This window comes from Danio rerio, chromosome 13 (assembly GCF_052040795.2).
Source record: "Danio rerio strain M-AB ecotype USA chromosome 13, GRCz13ab, whole genome shotgun sequence".
NCBI lineage: Eukaryota > Metazoa > Chordata > Actinopteri > Cypriniformes > Danionidae > Danio > Danio rerio.
The window spans coordinates 24,533,868-24,549,740 of NC_141033.1; the positions used below are offsets into that span (position 1 = coordinate 24,533,868).

General features: G+C 38.0%; 1 protein-coding gene across 50 annotated transcripts in view; it reads left to right on the plus strand.

Annotated features, from left to right (window-relative positions):
• The window catches only part of camk2g2 (calcium/calmodulin-dependent protein kinase (CaM kinase) II gamma 2), a 118,037-nt gene that overhangs the window by 6,000 nt on the left and 96,164 nt on the right, over positions 1 to 15,873 (plus strand). For all 50 annotated transcript variants that reach the window (XM_087279284.1, XM_087279305.1, XM_087279319.1 and 47 more), the window contains exon 2: positions 1,065 to 1,159. In XM_087279284.1, coding sequence (XP_087135410.1) covers positions 1,065 to 1,159 — 95 coding nt within the window. The remainder of the gene's footprint in view (positions 1 to 1,064; positions 1,160 to 15,873) is intronic.

A 15,873-nucleotide genomic window follows, 5' to 3' on the forward strand; every position in this document is an offset into this window, starting at 1 on the left:
AGCATGCCGTACTCAAACGTGTCTTTTTTCTTTGTGTGACTGAAACTAGAATAACCCTAGATGTACGAATAAAGCAGCGCTTCCATCCAATGAATCAAAGAGAACAATCCTAGAAGAATCGTCACGTCCTGATTATCTAGCGCCAAACATCAACAGTAAAAACAGAATTTACTCCAGTAAGAGAAGCTGCGTGGATCTCAGCCTGCTTATTTATCTGTTCACACACATTTTCATCATCATATGATCACTTATAACAAACCTTTTTTTAATACACATACTGGAATTTGGGCGACGCAGATGGTAGTGCTGTCACCTCGCAGCAAGAAGGTCGCTTGGTCGCTGGTTTGAGCCTCGGCTCAGCTGGCGTTTCTGTGTGGAGTTTGCATGTTCTCCCTGCATTTGCATGGGTTTCCTCCGGGTGTTCCGGTTTCCCCCACAGTCCAAAGACATGTGGTACAGGTGAATTGGGAAGGCTAAAATACCCGTAGTGTATGAGTGTCTGTGTGGATGTTTCCCAGAGATGGGTTGCGGCTGGAAGGGCATCCGCTGTGTAAAAACGTGCTGGATAAGTTGGCGGTTCATTCCGCTGTGGCGACCCTGGATTAATAAAGGGACTAAGCCGACAAGAAAATGAATGAATACTGGAATTTTAATGAGTTTTTTTCAAAAGTTATGTGCATCATGACGTTTCCATCAATTGTTTTTATGCACATATCCAAAATGAGCAATAAAATAGGTGAGTGGAAAGATAAGACTATGGCAAGAAATACCTCTAAAAAGCAGCGGATACCGACAGAAACTGAGTTCTAGTGCTGCTGACTAGGTTAGGTTCAGAGAGTAAGTTACCACGGTAACTGACTCTGAGTTAAAGTTGCTTCTATTTTAGAAACAGGCTTGACTTACCCTGCTTTTTCTAGCTTGACAAACCTGCCATTTTGAATCAGTAAACCCAGAGTTTCTCTCATTTTAGGGTTAAAATACTAGTTTTCACATAACCTTCTTTCTGAAATGGCCCCTGATCTATTTAATTGTCGATTTTGATTTGTTGTGTTTCTTGTAAACAGGGGTGCCTTCTCTGTTGTTCGGCGATGTGTAAAGAAATCAACCGGCCAGGAATATGCTGCTAAGATCATCAACACAAAAAAGTTGTCGGCAAGAGGTAAGGTTTTACTTTTGGCTCCTGGATTTGATCTTTTACAGTGTCTTTGTAGAATATCTCAATCAATGTATATCAATAACACACCATCACTTTAAAATGACCTAATTTTTTTTGTGATTTATGTTGCGTGTTTCTCACAGTGTGATCTTCCGATTAAATTTCATATTTGGAAGCCCCAGTATAATTTAACAACAGCTGTTTACGAAATTTTGATTGTAAACATTAGAATCGTTACAAAACCAGCATTTTTTCAGGTTGCCCAAACTACTGCTCATACACGTGCAAAGGGAACGAGATCACGACACCAACCTCCTTTATGGTTGTTTCTGACAGACTTACTCAGATATTATACTGTGCATCAATCTATAACTACCATAAGAGTCAAAAACTTCTATGTTACAAAATATCATCCTCTTAATATCGATCATGCTGGTCTTCTGAAGTAATTTCCAACTTAATCCGGATGGCAAATCTCATCCCAAAATAACAAGGATCTCTTCGTATTCATGGATGTTCAAATGGGTTCCATCATGCGATTTGAGTTTAAATGGCTGAGTTGGGAATTCATGAAGTCAGATGTGACAGGCTTTACCTCTGGTTCATTTCTTATAGCTTACAAAACTACATTTATTACCAAGTTTTAGTTCATTTAAATGTAGAGATTTCAAGCTTTATGTAGATGTTTCTCATGTCTGTGAGGCAAGGATTCGCTGAGATTCCAGCATATTTGCTCACAATGAACCATAGTGGGTTCATAATAACAAATCTGCAAAAACTGTAATAAAAGCATACATCTGGACCTGCTCCAGAAGGATCACCAGCCTTTAGAGATCGATGATTGGCTCCATTACTTGAAGCTGGGAGTTCATTCACTAGAGCAGCCACATTGACATGATTATACTTTTCTCCTTTCAAAACTATATGAGCGGTATGTCTTGTGTATTCTGCAGTCTTTGGTCATTGAAATACACCATAGATCCTCGTTATTAGTGTATCTACCATGAGCAGAGCTGGTTGCGTATGACATGTCTTTTCTTTTTTGAACAGAAGGGACTGTACTATGAGCACATGCTAATTTAAGGTATATCAACCTACCTCAAACACTTAACAGGAAGAGCAGAGATCCAATGATATTAGTTCTTCCATTCTACATTAAGCATACTAAACAATATTAATAATTTCTTCTCTGTGGACAGATCTTTTCTGTGCACTCAAACATTACAGCTAATGCAGGAAACCTGTTGATGCTGCTACCTTCCTTCATTTGTTCTCTTTCTGAGTTGAGTCACTAATCACTGTCAGTATCATCAGTGCTAATTATGCTGTTGGTGAAGCCGGTCAGGATATATGAGCCCCAGTCACCATTTCTGCTGCATCGCAAAACAAAAGCAGCAGATCTATTTCGGGGAACCAACACTTTGTGTACCTGTATCAGGTTGGGCTGTCTTTGGTTGAATAAATGAGATGGATTTTAATTAAATTACTCTTTTGGATTGCTATCTAGGCGTGGGCATGATTGATCATGATAACGCAGTAATTGTGTTAACTTTGTGTGAACATGTCACCCAGACCAACATCCAATGACTGTGCACACATCCCAAAATGGGGCTTTTTTGAAAGGGCACTTTTGATTATGGTTATGGTTTGACTTTAGGTGATACCTTGTGGTGTAATCCCTACAAATACTAAGTAAGAACAAATAACTTTAATCACTTATAAAGAACCTCCAGAGTAAGAACTTTGGAGGGATGAAGAGTTTCTATGGCCTGCTATATTGGAGTGATCATAGCTGATTCATGAGCACTTAAGAGCAAGTTGACTCTACTTAAAATTTGCTTGCAACTGTATATATGCATGTTAGAATATCTATATCTTCAGTAGACTTAAGCAAATGATTTGCTAAACAAACACAATACAACACCAAGCCATTAGCTAACATGTCATTAAAGTTAAAACCGTATAAAAATGTGTGTAATTGATTGTACATATAAAAACACAAATCAACACATTTGTGCCTATAAAATAGATCCCTTTTTTGGATTTTAAAATGGTCTTTTATACAAAATTGACTTTTACTGAAAACAGATGTGTGTCTGTCTACATTGCATGTAAACAAGCAGCCTATATTACTCCTATTTTATAAACCTGTTAAGGAATAGTTCTCACACTTATCATGGTTATGATAGATTTATGACAAGTTTTGTTGTCTTGGTAATGTCAAGTTTTCATGATAGACAAAAACAGGACATATCATGATTATAAAGGCCTTACGACAGTCTCATAAACACCCTTTCAAGTTAAGTGTCACCCAAAATATATTTTGAAAAATGCTGGTTGCTGACACCCGTTGAATTCCTTAGTATTCTTTTTTCCTCCTATGGAAGTTGATGGGTCCCAGACACCAACATTCTTCAAAATATATATTTTTTTGTGTTCAACAGCAGAAAAAAAGGTTTAAAAATGCATGAGGGAGTGCAAATACTGAGGTAATTATTATCAACCATACATTACCTGACAACATTCTATCCAAGTTAAAGGAGCAACAAATAATAACTAGACTTCTAGTTGATCATTTGGTATCAGAAGTTTTGCTTATTTTACCAAAACAACATGATCATACCTTAATTTTTAATTATTTAATTAGGACAGTAAGGTCTTGTCACTTAACAGAAATAATGTCCAGTACAGAATATAAAGTCATGGTGCAGTGTAAAAAGAATTAATATTGTGTATGACTCTCATGAGTTGGACGACTGCATCCATAAATCTCTGCAATGACTCAAATAACTTTAATAATAAAGTCGTAAAGCGTTCTTGCAGGAGTTCATCAAGATTCTTTGAATTCATCTTCAATGCCTTCTCCATCATCTTACCAGACATGCTCAATATTGTTCATGTCTGGTGACTGGGTTGGCCAATCCTGGAGCACCTTGACCTTCTTAGCATTCAGGAACTTTGATGTGGAGGCTGAAGCATGAGAATGAGTGCTATCCTGCTGAAGAATTTGCCCTCTCCTGTGGTTTGTAATGTAATGGGCAGCACAAATGTCTTGATACCTTATGCTCTTGATGTTGCTATCCACTCTGCAGATCTCTCGCACTCCTCCATACTGAATGTTACCCTAAACCATGATTTTTCCTTCACCAAACTTAACTGATTTCTGTGAGAATCTTTTGTCCGTGCTGGTTCCAATAGGTCTTCAGTATTTGTGATGATTGGGATGCAGTCCAACAGATGATTCATCAGAAAAATCTACCTTCTGCCACTTTTCTAAACCATAAACTAGAAGTCACGTTATTATTTGTTGCCCTTACAACTGGGATCCACGACAAGACTTTTGTCAGGTAGTGTAGATCACTGAATTCAAGTAAAATATGTACTCATATTAAGGAAATGAGAAAAAATACCCACAGCAACCGTGTAAAAGTAGTCCAGTTCTCTGGGAGTACCATGGACATGGCAACTTGAGTCTATGCAATGTAGTCACATTTTGGAAACCTTTTGAATTTAATCTTGATTGATTTCACATTGGCTATTCCCGGATGCTGTACACGTTGACATGTTTTGGACTGGATCAAACATAATTTCTGCTTGAACATATCAGTGCACACACTCCTGTATCATATATACCACATATTAGTCATGTGAAAAGAATCATGGGAGTGAATTTGCAGCATTTGCACCCTGAGGGGCACTTTTGCACACTTTGGTTTGGATCGAGCTTTCAGTAGTGTTATCACTCCAAATTGCCCTTTGGAGGCAGATTTATCCTATTTGAAAAGCAGCATGTGTGAACGTGTGCGGACATATGGACATAGCAATAGCCCAAACTGGAGCAATGATTGTGCTGTCTGTATGCTTTCAAGCTGAATAACAACAGATCATCTTCTCGTTGTGTGCATTGTGTATGTACATCACAGTCCCCATGGATGGCCAGCAAACAACAGATTTATTAAAAAAAAAAAAAAAAAAAGCAGGTAATTAGATCACCATAGTTTGGCGACTCTCATAGGCTTCTTTTGAAGGAACCTGGCAACTGTTTTTCTTAAAACTCTTCATCACGCTGGCTGGCACTGCATTAAAAAGCAACAGTGCTATTCATCCGGTGGGGCCCACACAAGTGCCAAAGCCCCCTCCCGTGAAATCTCCCCATTCCCTTGGCCTTCATCAAAGCCTAGAGATCTCTCAACATGCCAGCCTGTTAACGGACACACATAAGCTATTATCATCTCTTGAGTCATCTCGCAAAGGCCAGGACTGCAGTTACTCAGTCAAACGTTGTTTATAGGTTGTAGTATATAAAGTGCAGTATGTTGAGAGTGCCACATTCTTGTGTTTGTTTAATGGCAGTCCTCCAATTGGTGTGTCTGACCTTCATTGTTATGTTCTTAATTTTCCAGTTTAAGGTTTCATTGCAGATGTGTACTGCATTGAGTTTATTTTATGTGGTGCTTCGGTTTCCTTGGTACCTGTTTTGCATAATTCAGATTAATCCAATAAAATGTAAAGATAAAAATATGAAAATGTAGAGTACACAAGCTTAAAACAAGTAATGTTAACTCAAACAGTAATGTGGTTTCACTGAAACTTCAAGTTGATGGTTGCGTTCGAAACCGCCTACTATTCAGTAGGTTCTGCATTTGAATTTAAACGTGCTACTCGGCCGATAGAAAAGTACGTTCTATACAGTATTAATGTGAGCAGTATGAATGGAATTCGGACGTACTACATCAGCCATTTTGTCATCATTACACGACCTACCTGTGTCAGTTGCGTTGCCTCACTCTTATTCATGAATTCTCTCGCGGGGCATCATGGGATCACGCAGCGTGCATGGGATGCGCACTTCAGAATCTCGCCGTAAGTAGTAAGTCATCCAGGTACTTCTCGCATATTGTTTTTCAAATTCTATGAATTTGCACATCCTACTAGACTCGCATACTGATTTATGCGTACTATACAGTATGGCAGTTTGCAGTTTCGGATGCAGCCGATGTTTGATGGTGGTATTTTTATTCGAAATTATGGGCTCAAAATTATAATAAAAACATTGATTAACTGATCCAGTCTTTGCTTTTAGATGTACATTTTTTTAACTAACAGAACCTTTTTCCCCCAAGTAATTTAATAACATACTTATTGTACATATTAATAACATACCATACATATTAGGGCTGAACAATATATTATTTAAACATTATTTAATAAAGTTTAAAATATAAAGATATTATTACTAATAATACTCTTTTATTAACTAATAATACTCTTTTATTCATTCATTCATTTTCTTTTTGGCTAAGTCCCTTTATCATTCAGGGGTTACCACAGTGAAATGAACCGCCAACTTATTCAGCATATGTTTTACATATTGGATGCCCTTTCAGCTGCAACCCATCAGTGGGAAACATACACTCTTACTACAGACAAATAGCTTACCCAATTCACCTGTACCGCATGTCTTTGAATTAGTGGATACCGGGGAACCTGGCGGAAACTCACACGAACACAGGGAGAACATGCAAACTCCACACAGAAATACCAACTGACCCAGCCCAGGCTCGAACCAGCGACCTTCTTGCTGTGTGGCAATATTGCTACCCACTGCGCCACAGCGCTGCCTCATATTCTTTTAGATTATTGCATAAAATAATTTATACAATGATAACCATGTTACATTTGATCGTTTAATTTCTACATTTGAATGCTGTTAGACCCCTCATTAAATCATAAAGCCTTGTTTATTTAACTTTTATCATTGTTCTGTTGTATTTATAAATGCCTGTAATTTGTTTTAGATTATATGCAGATGCACTGCATGAAAAAAAGACTTGATCAGCCCAGTCAATTTGAATTAATGAAATTTTTCCAAGTAGAGCTATTCATATCATCTGGTGAAATTATATTCATATAACAATATATATATTGCAGGAAAACAAAATATTGCAATGTCAGATTTTTCCAATATCGGGCAGCCTTTGTACATATATAATGCAATATTTGAAAATATTATTGGATGCATTTATTATTGGATGTACAAGGTCATATAAAGTTAATACTGAAACAGTTGATTTTAAAACTAATTTACATGAATAAAATTTTAAGTAATGTTAACATCAGCTGTATAATAATACATTTGCGTGTGTGTGCAGGTCACACATTTCCTTAAGGGTGCACTCAAACTAGGCTATCCGAACCATGCCCGTACGCGATTCTCGGTTCATTTTACAAGTGTGAGTGCTCTGAATCGGGCCCTGAAACGGTTCAGTTGTCTGGCCCTGGCCAGGTGTAAGAGGTGTGCCAAAGCACGGTTTAGTTGGACTTCGGCGCAGTAGGCTTGTAGTGTGAGTGCAAAGTGTGCCTGGGCAAGAAACTGAAGATGCTGAAGATTTTCAATGAACTCAAACTGTCGTAGTTTATTAAAGATACTAACCCCGCTGCACGTCAGTTGCACCTTCAGCAAATCTTCTAATACATGCAGCATGGGGACTTTTATAAGCATCAAAAGTGGTGGACCTGTTGTGCAAAATATTTGATTGCATGTCACTGCATCTCAAAAGACTAAAAATAATACAATAATAACCCCTATTTAACCAATTAAGTAAATTGAGAACCAGTTCTTATTTACAATGACGAATTGACCAAGAGGCAACTTAAAAAGCAGATATAAAGCAGCATTAACACAATATAATAACAATTTCACAAATTAATTTTTAAAGGATAATAGTGGAATAAAAGTGTTAAGCTTTAAGGTCTGCTGCAGATGATTCCAAGCATCAGCAGCTGAAAACTGAAAAGAGTAGCGACCAAATGAAGTGTTAACTTCAGTTATACAAAGATTAATAAAGCTACTACAACAAAACTACTACAAAACGATATAACTAAAGCAATGTCACTGTGTCGAGCGAGAGCGCTTCTCTTCCTGTTGAACTGAACAGTCGCCTCATCTATGTCGGAAGTGTTCTCCGGCTCAGAAGGTAAAGATGCAGTGTGAGTGCATGCCGTTGGCGGAGGGGGGAGGGGGTACAATCACAATTCGGCACAGTTCAAGACAACTGTACCTAGTGTGAGTACACCCGTATTTTGTTTTTGAACTGTAGTTTGTTCCTTAAGGTGTCAACAAGAAATGGGGCTGACTGTTTTACAGTAAAATAGCAGGTAGAGAACACTATAGAGAGAACATGAACAACAACACAACTACTGAAACACAATAAATGCCTGTGTTTGTGTTCAAGACAATTTTACTGCTCATAAATTCTAGAGAGAAATAGTGCAGACTGAACAAGGAGGAGTATTTCAAGCATGCATGTAAATCACCTGCTTTTGTCTTGAATTTGGCTGTACACAGTTAGGCCTCGTTTACACTATTGCATTTTAGTTTGAAAACTGATAAGTTTTGCTATGGTTACGCCATCTGTCCACACTGCGCTGGAGTTTTCGAGCACCGAAAACGGAGCGTTTTGGAAACACTGAAGAGGCCGTTTTCATTCTAAAATGCTGCTGCTCCATCTCAGTGTGGATGGGGGGAAAACGGAGGCGGGGCTGCAGACATTCGCCTCTCTGATTGGGTTTTTTCATCAATATTAAGTAGCCTACGCACACAGTTCAGTCCTGCATCCTCTCCTTGTAAGTTCAGACTTCGCAAGGTTGATATGAAAACTCCCGAGGACATGTTGGGTAAATCCTTAAATGGAACAGTGTACTTTACCTTATTCACATCATCCTGTCTATGTTGTTTCACTATCTTAACAATAAAATGAAAACATGATATTTTCATTTTGATATTAACAACTTAACAGACAGCAGAAATGTTGAGGCGTTGTGCTGCCTATATGACCGTCATCTTCACTGTATGCTTATTCATAACAAAACGGAGCCTATAACATCACTGCCTCCTTTCATTTTTATTGCAAATACAAAACATTTCCTCTCTTTTGCTGAATATGAGTTTTAATAATCAATAATGACCATTATAAAAGTATAACATACAATAAGTTTATACATTATAGGAAAAAAAGGCAAGCAATCAATCAATATACAGAATGTATGTGGTTACATTAATTCTTAACTTTGCGCTCAGCTAAAACATGTTACCCGAAAACAAGTAATAGATTCACAAGACCAAAGTCAGGGAATATGTTGTTAGATATCGACAACAAGATGAATTAAATATCATGTTTAACAAATATAGTGAGATTAGATCCTTGATGAACATTCCAACAAGCACAGCTCTCATCTTGCTATAGATACTGTATGGTGCAGCGCATGCCAGAGTGTGTGTGTTTGTGTGTGGTACCGTGATGTATGTTTTCAGTGTTTTGGTGTAGACGGAGAGCTGTTCAGAAACGCTGGGTAAAATGCTAGTGTGGACTCAGATCGTTTTCGTTCTAAAACACCGTTTTAAAACTAAAACGCACTAGTGTAAACAGAGCCTTAATGTTATTTTTTTGATTCTCATGAATCAATTTTTGCAATAATTGAGTCTGAACAAAGTAATAGGGCATTTGTAATAATAAAAAAGGATAATATAGTTTGTAATGAAAACCTGTGCATGCATATCATTATATAGCATAGCACTTTCACACGTGATAGAATGTTTAATGTTCAGACACTATATAGACATCCTTGATGCTATCGGCTGTCATTATTTGGCTCTCTGGAATGCTTGATTCTGATTGGTCAATCATTGTTGTTTCCAGTTAACCAGCTGAATAGTTTATCCATATATCCTTGCAATCCAACATAATAAACCATACTTGGTGTTCTGGGTATTTGGCTGTGATAAGATGCCAAGAAATAGTGGTGATAAGTAATAATGCAGACTGAACGAGGAGGAATGTTTCAAGTGTGCATGTAAATCACCTGTTTTCGTCTTGCCTTTGTTATTTTGTGTTCATTTTGTTATTTTATGGCATATTTTTTCATCATACTTCATGACCAAGTAACATAATTATTTTTTACAAACTGAAGTGGATTGAACATGAAACAATTAAGTTGTCCTAATAAACCTTAAAGTATTATGTTGTTTCAACTCATTTTAAATAGGTGCTTTAACAAGAAGCAAAAAATATTTTTTAAGTCTATATCCAATTCACCTCCATACCCCTGTTGGAAACCTTCATGTTAATATATTCCCATACAGTCTCCTGGCCATATGAGGTTTGGCTGAACTTGTGTGTGATGGTGGTCAGTGGTTCAATCCAGGGCAGTGTGGAGTCTGTGGCTGAAGCGTCGGCATCACGAGCATGCAGCGGTGATGTCAGGAGGCGCGTGAAACACTGCTGAATAATTGAGGCGCACAGCCTGCTGTAGCTCTAAATGGAAAAAGAGGCTAGGACCTTCAGCACTTTCTGCCTGTGCACATCCCTCCTGCTTATTCTGACCTCCCTCAGATCAGCTGCAGCATCGCAGCCTTGCCGTATTATCAGGGCCCTGGAAAGCTTCCTCGCTGCTCGCTGGAGGGCGACTGGCAGAGGCCTGATAAACGCAACAGCACTGCTGTGGTGAATCTTTAATGGAACAAACTGTGAATTTTTAATGAACACCAGCCAAATGGTGCGTGTGTGTGTGTGCATGCATGCACCAAAGGTAAAAGAGTGGGTGTTTATTGGGACATATTTAAAGGAAAGACATCACTGTGTGCATGTTTGCAATGTTTGTGCAAGTTCCAGCGAGGGTCAGAGGTGTAAAAGGTATGGATGTGTACTTGTTGGTAGTGGTAGTACATGTGTTGGGTTTGTGTTTGATTCCATAGGAGCCTCTTTGGATCAATCTCATCAATCAAATTTTGCAATAAATGTATCTAAACAAGGAATAGGGCATTTGTAATGAAAACCTGTCCATGCATATTATTATATAGTATAGCTTTACTATCTTTAGCTTTCCTTTACTTTGACTTTTTTTAATTTACAAGTTTTTTTTTACAACTGTATTATTTCGTTTTTTAGGGCATCTCCAGCTAAAAAGGCCCATCCACTTTAAAAGCTACTGTTCCAAAATATTTAAAATATATCTGAAAATAAAATACATTGTGTTCAATGGGGGAAAAGGGTATCCAGCTACTGTAAATAAACTTGTAATCCATATATCTTTACAATCCAATATAATTGGATTGTACAACCATTCTTATTGGTTATTGACTGTGATAAGATGCCTGTTGCATTAACTTTATGCAAAAGAATCACAGCTGTATTAATCTGAGAATATAAGGAAACATTTTTATCATTGTTGCATTCTCATTTGGAAATGTTGTGGCCAATCAAACACTGTCGTGCATATTAATGTTCCAGAGTGTTATGTAACAGTCAGAGTTAGCTTCAGATTCACAATATTTTTCTGTGGTCTTTTCTCAAATGAGATTTCTATAAAGAGTAATCAATGGTGTTTAAGGTTGCTTTCACACCTGCCTTATTTAGTTAGTTTGAATCGCACTAGAGTTCGTTTTCCCTCTTGTTGCAGTTCGTTTGGGCAGGTGTGAATGCAGCAATTGTACTCGAGTGCGCATCAAAAGCAGACCAAAAAAGCGTACCGAGACCTGCTTAAAGAGGTTGTCTCTGTACGCTTTCAAACGAACCCTGGAGCAGTTCGTTTGTGGTGAGAATATGATCCGTACTAAAACAGGTTCAACCGCAAAAAGGCAGATGCGCTGTGCATTATGGGATATGGAGGAAAAACATTTGTTGACAGCGCTTTACCAACACACAGAGAGAGAGAGAGAGAGAGAGATAATAGGTAATATTTCCGCAAGATGACCATGTCGCAGTTTAGCTAAAGTAATTCATGCCGCCTCCTGAAGTGACGAGCGATGCATTAAAATATTGTTTTACAGCCGCAACGGCGCTTCATTCTCGAAATGTTTAGTATGTCTAAAGCAGGGATACAATCAGCCAGCGCAGTCGTCCCTCCATAGTAAAAAGCGACATTTTGTGTCTGCTGGTTTGTTTACTTGCAGGAGTTGATTGCCATTCTCCTGAACTTGAATTTTGACCAATCAATAAGCAGTTGAGGAATTATGATCAACAACATCTGGCCAATTAGAGATGTGGATTTTGTCAGATGAGTGCATTTTTGTTCTTTTTAACTGGTTCGGACCAAAGCCAGCAAAACGACCCAAAGATGGCAGAAATTGCTACAAAGTATCATTTATTGCCCTTGGTGCGGACCAAATCAAGCGAACTACAGATGTGGAAGCACCCTAAGGCTCATGATATGCCATTTACTATTTTTTTTCTCTACAGATTTCCAATCTATTGGCACCTTTAGGAAAAGAATATATATCTGCACATTTTACTTAAACTATTAGCTACAGTATAGGGATGCAAGGAATGACAAGGAAACGTTTCTCTGTATTTGTTGCAAATATCCTGATCAGAGCATCCCTACTTGTAGCTAGTAGGCTTGTAAATTATTAAAGCTCAGATTAATGTTTTGTGTCTAACTGTTTAATTTAGTGGCAAGTAGCTGTGTAATTAGCGGTATGAAATACACCCACTGGTTGTTTTCACAAAAACAAGCCTTTTGGTCTTATAGTACACAACAGCTTTCTGCTTCATGTTGGCTAATATTTGGCATGCGCAAACTACTGTTTATAAGTTTCATATGCTCATATACTCTATTTATTTGATCTAAACATAGTAAAACAGAGCACAGGTAGCTCTCTGCAACTCTCATATGGTCGCACACTGAAGCTAAGCAGGGCTGCGCCCGGTCAGTACCTGGATTGGAGACCAGATGGGAAAGCTAGGTTGCTGCTGGAAGTGGTGTTAGTGAGGCCAGCAGGCAGCGCTCAACCTGTGGTCTGTGTAGGTCCTAATGCCCCAGTATAGTGACGGGGACTCTATACTGCTCAGTGAGCGCCGTCTTTCGGCACCCTGGCCAAATCTGCCCTCTGGCCTCAGTCCATCATGGCCTCCTAACCTTCCCCATATCATAATTGGCATATCATCACTCTGTCTCCTTTCCACCAATCAGCTGGTGTGTGGTGTGCGGTCTGGCGCAAAATAGCTGCCGTCGCGTCATCCAGGTGGATGCTGCACAATGGTGGTGGATGAGGAGATTCCCCTCCATTGTGTAAAGCGCTTTGAGTGCCCAGAAAAGTGCTATATAAATGTAAGGAATTATTATTATTATTATTATTATTTAATTATACAAATTGTATTAGTACATTCATTATTTTCTATTGTTAAATAACAAAAAATACTGATTTGTTTCTGATAGCAAAACTTTATTTAATTTTTTTTCTGACTTTTCTGGTGCTCAACATTATAATATATTTTTTATTTGTATTAAAATGTTGAAAACAATTGTGCTACCGAAAATTTAGGGCTGGGTGATATGTCAAAAAGTCAGTGTTGATAATTATTTTACATATTGAACAATAACAATATATATTTTGATATCAGTTAGTGATGCTTCCAGATTTAAAAGAGTACCCCAACAATCACTGAAGCCACAACACTTAGAGGATCAGCTAAATGACACATAACATTTTTGGTCGATAAATTTTCGGTGGTTGAAAATTCGATACATCTCTAATATCAATACACTTTTAGATTCCCATTGTTGCACATTTCTGCTGTGTGATTGGCTCTTAGATCAATATAGCGTAAAAAGTCTAGAACTTATCATTGTTATTGACATAAATGTATTTATCGGCCCAGCCCTATTAACATTTCTGTGAAAAAAGGTATGTCTCCCTTGTTTTGCAATAGCAATATCAGTCATTTAACAGTCCATTATTCTCAACCCCAAATTTTCACTAGTCGTCTTTGACTTTGGACTGTATTTTTTTTTTGTATATCTTTGAACAGGGGCGGACTTTGTGATTTGGGGGCCGTAAACAATTTCAGGTATGGGGCCCTAGCATTATTGAAAAATAAACTGTTTGTTAAAAAGTGTGAGTGTATATTGTGATTCGATTTTAATAATAATATTATTTAAAAATGTTTAAACCAATTTATTTCACAATCTATCAATCTAATCTTTTCACCATTTTTCAAATGAATTGAGTAACTGCTGTTAGTGAATTGGCGGCTTTTTTACTGGGCAATGCTATTTGAACAGGCCCTCGATCTCTTAACAAGCTCACATCGCTCAGCATCTGACTGCTGTTTTGACCAGACGGCAGAAATGTAAGGAAGCTGCGTTTCGTTGTTTGTTGTTTTTCAACTTTCCCCCCAAATGTTTTCAAAATTCTCACTCTTGTTAACTCTACCCATGTCTACTTTGATCGTTGGCAGACTTGTGTCACTAAAATCTCTGTGATTGTGAACAACAGTAAGAAAATAATAAACAGTCTATTTAAATTATTGCATTAAAAACAGAGGAGAAGCAGATCGGTTTGACTGTACCAGTGAAATACCCCACTCACTCAGTACTTAAACATTAAACATTTGCCGTTAATATGCAGAGGAATGATCTGCTCTTAATGCTGCTGGTGTAAGAGACGGCTGTGTAGCACTGTGCCGCCTTTGAGTGCTCTAAGGCGGGCGAGAGACTGACGGCATCACCCGCAGCTCGTTGTGAACAGTAACGTTAAGAACGGTACAGCATGGACACATGAAAGTCTCTAAAAATCTCCTGTAACATCGAAAACCTTCACTAGTCGCTTTTTTATTATTATTATTTATTTATTTATTTATTTTTTTTGGCCCTAGGGGGGTCTGAATATTCACTATGTTGGCACCTCTGGCTGGCAGTGTCTTTGATTACACTTGCACCTCGTGCATGTGCAGTACGGACAGAATGTTCCATTGTTCATGGGGTGCCCAAAGTTTTAAAAAGAAGTAATAATGTTAAAATCTTAACAGTTATAGACCGATTTTACAACATATAATAGAAAATGTTTAAAAGAGATATATGATTATTATAGGCTTCTTGGCATTGGTCGGGGACCCCTAATTCCCATGGGCCCTAAGCGGCTGCTTAACTCGCTTATTGGTTAAGTCTGACTATGTCTTTGGACCGAGTATAACATTTAAGGGGAGAAGCTCTAAATGTTCTCTGGTAAAGAACAAGTCTACATACTACATAATCAATGTCTCAGCATACTGTCCTTGATGCCCATCTGGGTCCAGATTACCACGACATTCAATGAGATTCACCTCTATTGCCACACTCTGCTCAGATGCCTGGAGTTCTACTTCAATGGTGTCACCGTGTTCCTGTAACTTTAGATGAACTCATAGCTAATGTTTAATTACAGTTGCTTCCAAAGGGGTATTTGAAAGGAAAGCTGCCTTCATTTGTTTCACTGGATCGGACAGCTAGTGATTGCTCTCGTTTGCTCAGTATAACTTGCAGCCTTGATTAAACAGGATTTCCCATCAACAGCGTTGCTCAGTTCATCAGTATCATTAGTCACAATGAATGTTTGCTGGCCTTGACCACTTGTAGACCGATTCTAAAGAATGCTGTTAGATCCATGGAGGCTGATAAATCTAAAGCTGACACACTTTGTGGTTGAAATTCAGCTTTAGCTTGTAACATACTAAAGGGAGTGGGGACGGTTGGTTTTTAGAAGATTTTAATTTCTGAGTGAACATTACAGCTTTAATTGAGATTAGGGCTGCACGATGTTGGAAAAATCTGACATTGCGAATTTTTGTTTTTCTGCGATATACAGTTGAAGTCAGATTTATTAGCCCCTCTTTGATATTAAATATTTCCCAAATTATGTTTAACAGAGCAAGGAAATTTTCACAGTATGTCTGATAATA